Consider the following 12,702-nt stretch of genomic DNA (forward strand, 5'->3'; position numbering starts at 1 on the left):
CCCCCCGGCGCCTGAACGCTGTTTCACTGCTCCGGTGCCGTGACGCGGGGAGAGCCCCGCGACAACAGCCGGGCAGAGGATTCCGTCGGGGCTGCCCAGGGACGCTTCGCCGCGGGAGGAAGCCGGCAGCGCGGAGGGAGCGGGCGATCCCCCGAAAAGCCCCCTTTTTCCCCGGGGCAGCCCGCGGGGGCGGCGGCGACTACAAGTCCCGGCTGCCCGGGGAGGAGCCGGCGCGGGGCTGCCGCTCGCCGTCCCTCCCGGTGGGAGCGCAGCGCAGCCCAGCGACCGCCCGCAGCCCCGCCGGCAGCGCCAGCCGCGGCCGCCCGGCAACTTTTCTCGCCTCCGGAGCCGGGCAGGGGAGTGCACCGAGGGCTGCGCAGGGGAGCCGGGCCGGGGGGCTGCAGAGAGGGAGCCGGGCAGGGGCTGCGGGGGGTGGCCCGGCGAGGGAGCCGGGGACGGGAGTGCGGCGCGGCGGCGGCTGCGGACGGGAGCCGGGCAGGGGAGCGCAGGGCGGGCTCGGGAAAGGGGAGCCGGGCCGGGCAGCCGCGCGGGGGAACCCCCCGCTCCTGGCGGGGCAGGCGGGCAGAGCGAGCGCCCGGGCGCCGGCGCTGGGCAGGGCAGCCTTGCCGGCCGCGGCGAGGGGCGGCGCGGGGTGCCGCCCCGGGGCCGGGCAGCTCCAGCCCCGCGGGTCCGCGGGGGGCGTGCCGGGGGCCGACCCCCCCCGCAGCCCCGCGGCGTGGGCGCGGCGGCCCCATGGGCGGCGGCGGGGGCGGCTCTGCGCGGGGGCCGCCCGCCGCGGCTGATGCCGCTGCCGGCCGGCCGCGGGGCGGCTGAGGCGGGTGGCGGGGCCGGGGCCGCGGGAGGCGGCGGGCGGCTCCCGGCCATGTGGCGGCCGGGGGTGCGCGGGCTCCTGGGCCGGGCGTGCCTGCTGCTGCTGCCACCCTGCGCCCTGGTGCTGGCGGCGCTGCCCGGCTCCGCGTCCCACCCGCAGCCCTGCCAGATCCTGCGGCGCATCGGGCACACCGTCAGGGTGGGGGCCACCCACCTGCAGCCCCGCGCCGCCGCCTGGCCCGGGGAGGCGGCGGGCGGGCGGCGGGCGGGCGGCAGCCCCGAGGTGGGGAGCGCCGCGGGGCCGCGGAGCCGGCGGCCGGGGGGAGGCGGGGAGCGGCGCCCGTCCCCCTCGCCGCGGGACGCGCTGCTGCTGGCCGTGGCGAACCTCAACAGCGTGGCCGGGCTGCTGCCCTACAACCTGTCCCTGGAGGTGGTGATGGCGATCGAGGCGGGACTGGGCGACCTGCCCCTCTTCCCCTTCTCTTCCCCCAGCGCCTCCTGGAGCAACGACCCCGTCTCCTTCCTGCAGAGCCTCTGCCACACCGTGGTGGTGCAGGGGGTCTCCGCCATCCTCGCCTTTCCGCAGAGCCGCGGGGAGATGCTGGAGCTGGACTTCATCTCGGCGGCGCTGCGCATCCCCGTGGTCAGCATCGTGCTGGGCGAGTTCCCCCGGCGGAGCCCGGTAAGGCGGCGCGGGGCGGCGGCAGGGCTCCCTCCGCGCAGGGGCAGGGCAGCGCGGGGCCCGCCTGGCGCCCGTCCCGCGGTCCCGGGCTCCCTGCGAAGGGCCGGGGTCCGGCTGCCCGGCGCCTGGGCGCGGGAGCCGGGCGGCGCTCCGGGTGGGGGGGGACGGGGCCCGACCCCTGCCCGGGGAGACTGACTCTGGGGCCGCCGGAATCGGTTTTCTGGTCATCCCCTCCTCTTGCATCTCCCCCGTGTTGACCCTTGCTCGCAGCCCAGGTGTGGAGGGGGACGAGCATCCTCCCTGTGAAAAGGCAGAGCTCGGTGGCAAAAGCAAAGTTGTGAACCCGAAGCCGTAGGCTGTGTTAAGTTGTAGAGTTGAGAGGAGAAAGGGCGTCCAGGTCCAGGACGTGGACTGATGAGTGCTGGAGGTCCTTGGCTTGGCTTTTGGAGAAGGACATGTTTCACAGACGGAAAGAAGGTTGCTAGCAAAAAAAAAAAACAAAACAAACCAAATAAAACCAGCACCCAGGTTGTTTGTTTATTGGTGGTCTAAATGCTGTGCTCCGTTTGTGTAGGTTGTTCACCAGATGTCACTTCTCAGGGAAGTTGTTCACTGTAACTTGAATTTGCATCGAGCTATCTAAAACATCAGGATTTTATTCACTCATAGTTCATGCATCACTGCTAGATCAGATTTTTGCTAAATCTAATTGCTAGACTGAAGTCTGGCCATGTCTGCGTTTGATTGTGTAGCTAAAATAGTAGAAACTAAATTCATTGTGTTTGACAGTCTTAGGTGCAAATAGCATTAGTATCCAAGGTGAGCTAAACTTTTTATTATACAGAGATGGCAACTTAATGTTACACACTCTGGAAAAGGTGATAGTTCAATATTTTGCAAATGTGTGTTTGATGCCAGTGATCATCTTCAAGCAAAAGAGATAGAAGAAAATGCACTGTTCTGTGTGGCCCATGCAAGCAAGGGAAGTCATGAGTAAAATGGCAGAAGCTGCCATTTAAGTAGCCAGGAGAAATAGTTGTTTTATGTAAAAACACAGATGTTAATTTTGCTCTCAAAATGTAATCAGAAAAAAAGATTACCAACTGAATTTGCTTAGCAAAAGCAAATATAAAACCCAGCCTGGATCACTGTTAGACTTGCCTATTTTTTTGTGTTAAATTGTGACAAAAAATGCAGGAAAAGAAAGACCGTGCTGGGCAGCACCTAGCCTGCAACTGAAGGTGTGACTGCTCTGTGCTGATCTGAACTCAGTTTTCACCTCAGCAAAAACCATGTAACCCAGGTTTCTGTAGATTTGTACAGAAACTCGAGGATAATCAGTGCCACTGAATGCCACTATTGGTGTGTGTTTAGTGCCAATAGCGTCCAGGTTTGGTCAGTTGTATCTACCAGCTTTGCAGCTACACTTCTAGTTGTGCTGGAGTCAATAGCCAAAGCTCCCTGGAGACCAGATCTTGCACCCAGCACCTCCTTTCTCTGTCTATTAAAATCAGAATTACTTTAATTTCCATCTTAGAAGTGTGTCTAGTTCATCCAAAGCTGCCTGAGGACACAAGGTGTGTTCTATGCATATAGCACAGGGTTAGAGTCATTGCTCCTTTCCATAGACTTTAAAGCTCCTGCTTAATTTTCAAATTCTTCTCAGTGGGAAACCAACTGGATCAATCTATCCAAATCAGGACTTTGTTCTTAAGCAGACAGTTTTCAGTGAGTGAAACCAATGCTTGACATCGAACTTGTGCTGAATAGTGTCCATTATTTTTTCAGCTGAGCTAAAAAAAATTACTCTTCAAGGCTCTGTGGATTTAAAAGCAATCGCAGCCTTACTCAAAGGCCAGCAGCTAATAGAAGTATATTAGTCTCTCAAGATTGGCTTGGATGGCCAGACGTCTTTCTGAACACTCTATTTTCATACCTTCACATGATGAATACCATTTTAAGGCTGACTCTGGAGGCAGTGTGCCAGCAGCCTTACCTCGCATACTTCCCATAGATAAAGGATTTGCAACAGCATCTTGGACCCAGGGGACCCCAGAGATACTTGCCTCAGCAGCCTCTGGTACATTACTACTGTCACAATCCCATGCTAGCACTGGCATGACATGAACATACCATGGACCTCCCACCTTCCCAGCTTAATGGGCCTGGAGCTGCAGACTGGCCACTTCTACTGACTGGCAATCTTAGAGGAGATGACTGTAAGTGACATCTTTGTAGGTGAAACAGATTTTGCTGACAGGCCCAGCATGCAGTTCTTTAGAGAAGAAAAGTCAGGAAGAAAAGACTTGAGATCTAGCCTTGCTTCTGAAATGTGAAGCATCGGCCTCCCTGGGGTCATCTTTCCCACTGATACTTTAGCAAAGCAGTGCTCCCTTCCTCCAGAACACCACCGCGCACACCTTGGGGGGCTACCTGCAGTTAGTTTCCTTCCAGGCAGGAGCAGAAGCAGACCCAAAACTTCTTTGCCCTTGAAGAGCATTCCCCACTGTCTGCCATATGAGGAGCACAGCAAACATGCTAACAAACTCAACATTCACTACATGCTGTCTGAAGCTGCTTCTCTTCAGCATTCAGAATCTTTGTTAGGATGCTTTTAAGTAGTAATATCTAACAAGGTCTCATTTTCCACATTACGCCAGGACAGGAGTACACATAACAGTGTTTGTACTGCAACTGGATGTTAACGTTAGTTCATCCAGAAATTTATTTAGTAGATACTGATTTTGTAACTGAAAAGCAGGTTGATCTTTGAGCAAATCTTCCCTAATATGGCAAAAAGCAATTATTTAAGAGGAAGAAGATAAGGATCTAGAATGGAAATACATTTCATTAATACTGGCTGTTGCCTCTGTGACATTTGATGCTATACTTAAAACTTCTAACATCGAGAAGAAATCCACAGCATCACAGCTGGGCAACTACAGTCAGGTGGATACCTAGGGTGTTTTCAAAAGTTTTGTGATTGTTCAAGCATCTTTAAAAGTTTGTTTCTCATTAAATTCTACTCTCCTGAAGTTAACAAAAAAAAAGCCCCAACAGCCATCACAAAGCATGGTACAGCATTCGTTTTCTCACAAGCAACAGCTTTTGCTGCAAGTTCAGGATTGTGTGTGGAAAAATGCACACATGGCTTCAAGGAATGCTACACAGAGTAAAATGTGATGTACTTTTTTTCATTTTCATTTGTGTATGTGATTTAATGACTGACATACGCTGATAGTAAATCCAGACACTGTTGTGACCTGAAAAAAGCTGTTTCCTTTTTTGAGTTCACTGTCACTTCAGTAAATTTTCACAGTCTTTGTAAGCAAAAGTAACAATTTAACACTATCATTCAGCAATCAAAAAACCACTGGATTTCTTTACTACTAACACAAATGCAAATTGCACTGAACCTTTGACAGCTCATTAATTTGAGACAGCAGTTCACAAGCACTGATGCCATTGAGGCAAGGCTTGTCACATCACGTATCTTTGTATGAAGAAGCACACTATTTTTTCATTCTAAGACTGCCAGCATCACTAATAATTTTCCCAGGGACAGAACACAGAAGAGATCCAGCGAACTTGAACCATAAATAAATACAGTGATATCACTTCTACTACTACAGTTCAGAGACAAGAGTCTGGGAAGAATAGGCCATAATAACCATTTTCTAGGTGATACTATCAGAAATACAGGGGAGATAATGTTTGCAGCAGTGTTCTCTGAACTTAAGAACTTAGGGAGTATTTTCAGTGTGTTTCAGATAAATCAGTACCTCTGATGCCTTTTAACAGGAAAAGGAATCTTCTCAGAGCCACAAAACAGAATAAAGTAAATCTGAATCATCAGTCCCTTCATTGCCAGTCCATGCTTTATCTGGTTTCCTGAGGAACTGGAATTGCAGCATTGCTGATTATGGCTATGACTTCAGAGAGGGTCAAAAGAATAAATAAATCAAGTCAGAGTTTTAGGTTAAACAGTTAATTTGCTGGTGAAGTAGCAAGCTCAGCCTCGGAACAGATGCTCTGAAAAGAAACTGACCATTAACATTTGTTTGTTTGTTTTTACAGGAGTTAAGGTTTCTTTTGAAAACACCTTTACAGTTTTATGTATGTCAAATCATTCTGGGTGGGGAATTATACATCCTTCCCTTTTGGAAATAGCCAGGAATACCATTGTGTGTACAGTATCCCCAGAAGTCATAGTGACCTGCAAGACACAGGCGACACAGAGCACCAATGAGGGGAGGCAGAAATTACAGCAAGGGGGTGGAGGTGAGGGAAAAGATTCTGTCCAACTAAATACTCAAAGGAACTTTTTTCCTCCCCTTCAAGCCAGAATTGCATTTTTGCAAAAAAAAAAAAAATTCTTTTTAATCAGCCAAAAAAAAAAATTTAAAATTTCATTTTTCAGGAGAGGCCACAAAATGTGGTTAGCTGCAGGCTCTGGTAAATCAGACTATCATTATCTTGAAGTTTGTAGTAGTTACTCTGTAGATGAGGAATATTTATTCAGTCTTTCCCTGTGATCACCAACCCTCCTCACCTCATACTGCATAAATAGTATGGCACGTACCTTTTGTACACTTCAAGAGGGTTTGTGGGAGGTGCCTTGAGTGAAAAAAGGGTGGAAATTGAAAGGACATGAAAACAATTGTTCAGCTGCTTCTTTCAGCCAAGGTCTCTGAGCAGTTTTGCTCATGGTGAGCTTTTGAAACTTGCACAATTTAGGCCACTGATCTGTTGTAAAGGGACAGTCCTTTTACATTGCCAGCTAATGTAAAAAAAAGCTTTGGGTAACTAACAGTTTTGCTCCATAGCCAGCTATCCTGTAGATTCATTAATTCTTTTAAACACAGATTTCAGCACCATAACTGCATTTTGCTGGCAGTTTTTGGTTCTAGCCTCATATGAGAAGTCTCCTGAATTGTAGCAGTCCTCTGTTAAAGAGCAATTACACAAGGTTTACTAACCCATCCAATCTCCTGCCTTTCATATGCTTTTCCCCAGTATCATACATTGTCCTCAGGCTGTAACTGTGAGTTGTTTTACTTGTGCTCCTGTGCTGTGTTGGACATTGTCAGCCACGAGAGCACCACGGTTTTCATAGTTCACTTGTGTTGTCAGCTGAAGCCAATCCAATATATCTAAACTGATAAACAATGTGCATTGAAGGGAAAGGAGTCCTCATTTATATTCTTTGCATGGTCAGAAAGCCCTCAACTTTTGTGAAATATTGTCATAATGTTTGGGAGTTGTATTGGCACCTTCTTCTATTTTGCCGTTTTTCACCTTGTGTAATGCTCAGGGTCTGTTTTCTGTGTGTGTTGCACACTTGATAATACAAGAAGTCACTTGTTTTTTGTCTTTGTCCCCTAAATTGTCAGAGTCACAATAAACACTGTTTAAAACACCACTAAAGGCATCCAGTCATGTAAAACAGAACATTGCAGCTTGCCTGCCTATGGGGAATTAAGGGTAGTTCCTCTGTCAACAAGCTTTGCATACTCAGAAGCATGGGGCAATGAAAAGAAAAAAAAGAACTAGTCTCTTTTATTCCAGTTAATTCCAGTTAACAGTGTTTAAGGAGGATTCAGTTCATTGTGACTGCAAAAGGTCACTTTTCAGAATGCTGAGAAGTGGTGAGAGTATTTTTACTTTCAGTTCCTTCCTCTGGATCCTTAATTTTTATGTCTCATTGAGACGGACAGAGCCAGAACTCTAACATAGTTAACTTTTCCAAGTAGCAACTTTCCGTGCTATCTCCCAACTCCTTTGCTTTGGAAGAAATCCCCTCAGAAGCTCATTGAATTTGGTATCCTGCTATTGGGCTTTTGCAATTAAAAGCTTTTGCAGCTTAGAATGTTTTAGCATGGTATGTCCTAAATGTATACGACACTTCGAGGTATGAGAATGTATTATTTTCCCTGGTGTTTTGTTGCTTATGGAGGATCAAAATTTTTGAGGTGCAAAAGTGTTTTCAAGCATATTAGTTCAAGACTTGGAAGCTGATTGTAATACTAAAAAGTTACTTGGTATTCTTTACCACCTAAGTCTCAGTGGAATCCTACAGCAGGCTTCTTCAACTTTTCTAAGTTTCTTCAACACTTATTTTAGATAGCATAAAGGTCTTCCTGTTTTATAGTATTTGTAATTTGTAATGTAATTTGTGAGGCTTGGTTTGCACAACCACCATTCACAACTGTATTCACCATGCATAATTTTCTGTATATTTCTATTGTCCTGGCAATTAATATATAAGGAAAAGCTTGACATGCCATAGTTTGAATGCTTATTTCAAAGTTAGAGGGGTATAAGTACTACACACTTTGAGTCTGGGTAGTGCAGCATTATTTGGAATTCATAGCACCAGGGAGTCTTCATTTGAGTGCCTTCAAGTCAACAGTGAGCAGTATATCTCAAATACAGCAAAGGGATGTTACCCAGATTTAGAACGTGCACTGAGTCTACAATTATTTATGGTCTGTGACTCTGGGAATCCTTAGATAAAATTGTGCCAATGTTCTCTTTGTTCTTGAAGTACATCCTGTGTACAAACTGTGAAGTTTTAGCAAATCGCTTGGTCAACTTTATAAATTCTGTTTTATTTTCAGTTACATCCATTCCATGTGAAAAGGGTGGTGAAGAGTTAAGATTTGGGAAAGGGGTGGAGGGAAGGTGATTCTTGTAGCTAAATATTAGACTAGTAGATACTTCCTGTGTAAATGGAAAAGAGATATCTATACTGAATTGATAGGAAAACTCAAAAGCAAAGATACCTGCCCTGTAGTTAGATGTGCACTTGCTTATCAGTCTCCTTCCGTGCTGTACTTACGTTTACTATACTAGATTCTGGAGAAAATATTTGAGCTGGCTAGTAACAAGATTTTCTCATTCCTCATCCTGAGCTGCTTCCTTGATGCAGAAAAAGCTGAGTTAACATCAAATTCAGTACCATATGTGATGTTTTCTTTTGTGTTTTTTGCTATTCTGGGTGTTCACAAAACAATGTCTTCCTCATGGCATAGCCTAGAAGAGGTCTTTCATAATAAACTGCACAAACTCATGTTCATAATGAGTGATTAAACTATGACAGAGTTAAATTATTGATTATTACTTTATCAAATGACATGCATTATTAGAAGAAACACCAAAGAATACTTAGCTTTATTCACAAAGTAAAAAATAAAATTTGGCCCCCAAAAAGACAAATTTAATGACAATTCACTATCAGATAATATATGAATACAAAAGTTATGGTACCAAACAGATTAACAAAGAAAACACTGTCTAGAAATGTAAGTTGAGGTGTTCAGTATAACTTCCCCCAAGAATGTGTACACAAAAGTCAGAGAAAGCACCCCATCTTTCCACTAAAATGGAAGCAGAGCTATGAAAATCAGAAAACAGCCAAGGATCCTGTCATGCAATATGTTATTCAGTTCAGTGCTCACAATTAAATTCAAAGACTACTTGCAAATGTTTTCATCTAGGGTATATTTAATGATTTATTTATTATTTAAACCCATGAAATACTGAAGCCTCAGAGTATTAGAACTTTAGGCTCTGTTGGATTTAGTTACAGTTTTAAGCCATTAAATAAAATGTTTATCTTGTGTTCTATTCTTTTCCCTGTGGATTTCCCGTGTGATTTTTTAATGTGAAAGAAATCCAGGCATAGCATGGCTAGACTTTATATATCTATTTTAATTAGAAAACTGGAAAAAGCACAGCTTCTTTTAAAAATCTAGATTTCTCTTTCAAAGAACATTTGAGCTTTAAATCCGTGTTTCTGTAGATCTTACTGAAGGGCTTTTAAAAAGGGGAAGGACCACCTTTTCAGTTTGATTGAACAAGAGAGTACATCAAACCTCACTGCACTACCAGTAGCTATGCGTTGCTGAGTTTATTCTGAATAGCTGAAAGCAGCCAAAGAGAGGGAAGCAAACAAGAAAAGGAAGGAAGAAAACTAAAACCATAATTGTCAGTAACACAGGTAGACAGAAGGAGAAAATAAACTGAACTGAGAAAAAAAGGAAGAGGTGCCCTTCTCTGTCTCTCTACTTTTTGTGATTCTAGAAGCATAAAAAAAAAGGAACTGAATTTTACATGAAAGCACTGTACAAAGAGCTGGGATCACCAAGCACAGAGTGAAACAGCTTGCACAAGTCAGGGTTGAATTAGCAGGGATGTCTTGATGCCTGGCTAAGGAGAGTTACTTCCAGTGAGTAACGCTTCCCCAAAAATTAGTGCAGACCTCCCAGAGAACTGCTAAGCCAACATCTAGGAAGCAGTGAAAGGAATAGGGATTAAGTTAAAGGTAGATAGTAGTTTATTGCTGCTGGTGGAGCAATATACCTTCTTGCAACGATGTGATGCCTTGATGTGGGTGGATATAGTTACTGGAAGCCTTTTTCTTCCTTGGTGCTGAGAATTATAGGAAGAGATGCACCTGAGCGTCTCGGGACACAGTCCCACCTGATGCTCTGGCACATGGGGTCAGACATCTTCTGGTCAGCATTTCAGAGCGCCAGGAGACAGGCCAAAGTCACTTGGATACACACAGCATCATACCAATAATACCCAAAAGGGATTTCCTAATAAATGGGCGCAGGTTCAGGCACAGTGGCTTTAGGATTGAAGCTTTGGACATCAGGGACTGTTCTTTACTTCTGGTCAGGCCCTGAAGGTCTCCACATTTTCCCAAACACCCTGTCAATCAGCCAGATTGGTTCTCGCCACCATGGGGAGAGGATATGCAGATGGTGGAAGTAACAGCAGAACTGGGAGAAAGATTTAAGCTTGAGTAGGCAGCAATGACAGATGATTCATTTATTAGGGGAGTCACACTTGAGCAAAGCCATTTGTGCAAGGGACTTCTTGTCAGTGTGACTAAGAAGTTCACAATCTGGTCCCAAGTGCTTCGCAGCTGTCACATCAAGCTACTAACATTATTCTTGGTAATAATGGACAACTACATGAAGAACTGAGAAGGAACTTGACAGCATGGCATACCACAAACCACAATAAAGCACAGTAATTGTTATGTGCCACTTTTGCAGGGCATTGCAACCAAATGTTTTTGTGCATCTGGCCTTGGGACTAGGTTTTGGCTGTAGACAGGGTTTCAAAACATACCGCTGTTCAGGCTTGATGTTCACCTCTCAGTCCTGAGCTGTATCATTTCCCCGCAACACAGTACAATATACAGCTGTTCACAAGGGTCTGGCATCCCTGTAGTGGGTACATACCCTGTTGGTATAAGCAGAGAGCATGTGTCTACCGGTGCCATGCTAGGCACCATCCCTGTCTCTGCAAGGTATGTGGGTGCGTTATCAGCAAGTCGAGAGATGATGCTGAACCTCTTGGATGTGCCCTGCTGCATGGAGTCTCCCTTGCAATGGACTGCACCCTTGCAGGAGAGGTAAGCTGGGAGAGTCCTCAGGAGCTGACTGGAAATCTTCCACTTCACACTGGTTTGAAAAGATCTGGAGTGTAGCCTGCTGGCTAATTCAGTTGTACCTGAAATGTTTCAGTCACCTGAATTTGCATGGCTGCAGGCAGCAATGTGGGGAAGTGGAGGAGGCAGAGAAGAGTGAAGGTGAACACAGGTGCACCCTCAGCTGCCACAAAAGCAGAGTAAATGGGGAAATTACTGTGATCATTTGATTGTTATTATGTAGGAGAAATCGAACATTAGGGAATTCAGAAGCAGGCACCATTTTTTCCTTTTCTTCCTACAGTGTATTACTTTTTCCTCACTAGCTTTCATCTGTGATGATAGTTTCCAAAGCCCATTTTACAATGTGGAAAGTATTTGAAATGCATTATAAAAATCTATGAATATGCTGCACAGGCATATTTTAAACTTACGCCTAAAGGCGTGCTATTCCACTTCCAGCTTTTTTAAGACTGTGAAGGAAATTAGTGCCCATGCTGATCATAAGACATTTTACAACGCTTTCTAAGTTAAGACAGAGTTAAAAGACAAGATAGATCTTCAAGCTTAAACTGAGATCTTAAAAATGAAGTTTTGCATTTGTTGCAAGAAAGAACTACTATACATAGCAATTAATAGCCAGAAAGAGCAGCTGTATTATGTACCAGGCTCTCTCAGTGATGCTACTGATAAAGCAGTTACATTACACTCATCTTAATAGCGTACTCACTCAAACTGGCTTAAAAAGACCTTTTTAAAATCAAATGAAAAGTCAGTATTATGAGTTCACAGTTTGATAATTTTCTGATGTTATTTTAGATGAAAGCATAATTATTTATGACTTTCTCAGCATGTAAGTCTCACTCGTATATAACCGCTCTCTGTAGGAGAACAGTTTTTTTAAATAATTTACTGTACTCAACACAAGCATTAGAACATGGGAAAAACAGATCTGACCTTTACTTGGAGCTGATAGCTGCACTCTTTTGAGAGTGTACTGGAACTGTTTTAGCTGTGATTTACATTTTCCTAGTACACTAATACCACGGAGGGTTTTTTTTACTCCTACATTGGAAAGGCAACAAGGTGAAAGAGTTATGTAGCTGGTTCCTTCTGTTTAAATTGTATGTGATAGGCAATAAACTGCAGAGCTCCAAAGGGACAAATATATACCCAATAACAGCCTTGAGGCAAACATAGGTGAAAAGCTAAAGCAAAAAGCATTGATCATTTTGGTTTAAGCTTTCAGACATGAAAAATTCAGATGTCATTGTACCATACTGCATTTGCCAAACAGGAGTTTGCAGGAGCATATTCTTATTTCCAGAGTACAAAATCAAGCAGCGCTTTGAAGGAGGGCTCTGCTCTTCTGCTGTCTCTGCTTCCCCAGTCATCCAGCAAGCACACAACCTGCACCAGTAACATTTAGTGATGTTTCCTTGCTCCAGCACTGCAGAAGGAGGTGATGTGGTGGTGTATGATCCCCACTTCGTTGCCAGTTCTGCAAAACCGACTGCACTGCCTGGTGTGGCAGGCAAACAGTCTGCTGCTGTTAGCAGCTACCTTCTGACCACCCAGAGGGGCAGCTCATGCCAAACTCCCATTGGCATCTATAAAATTGTCTACTACAGAGCAAATTCAGGGGAAGTGATAAAACGTGGCAAACTGTGTTTGTTCTTCAGAGATTCAGAGGAGGAAAAACCCCCACCTATTAATCACCTCTTTAAAAGTTCATACCAACATG

The 12,702-nt window shown here is 45.6% G+C and overlaps 1 protein-coding gene across 2 annotated transcripts in view; it reads left to right on the forward strand.

Annotated features, from left to right (window-relative positions):
- Nucleotides 1-802: 802 nt before the first annotated feature.
- The window catches only part of GRIN3A (glutamate ionotropic receptor NMDA type subunit 3A), a 72,362-nt gene continuing 60,462 nt past the window's right edge, over nucleotides 803-12,702 (forward strand). Inside the window, exon 1 of one of the 2 annotated variants that reach the window (XM_037373284.1) lies at nucleotides 803-1,513. In XM_037373284.1, the coding sequence (XP_037229181.1) occupies nucleotides 803-1,513 (711 nt within the window). The remainder of the gene's footprint in view (nucleotides 1,514-12,702) is intronic. The other variant, XM_037373283.1, reaches the window with a different exon arrangement.

The sequence above is a fragment of the Falco rusticolus genome, chromosome Z (assembly GCF_015220075.1).
Source record: "Falco rusticolus isolate bFalRus1 chromosome Z, bFalRus1.pri, whole genome shotgun sequence".
Classification (NCBI taxonomy): domain Eukaryota; kingdom Metazoa; phylum Chordata; class Aves; order Falconiformes; family Falconidae; genus Falco; species Falco rusticolus.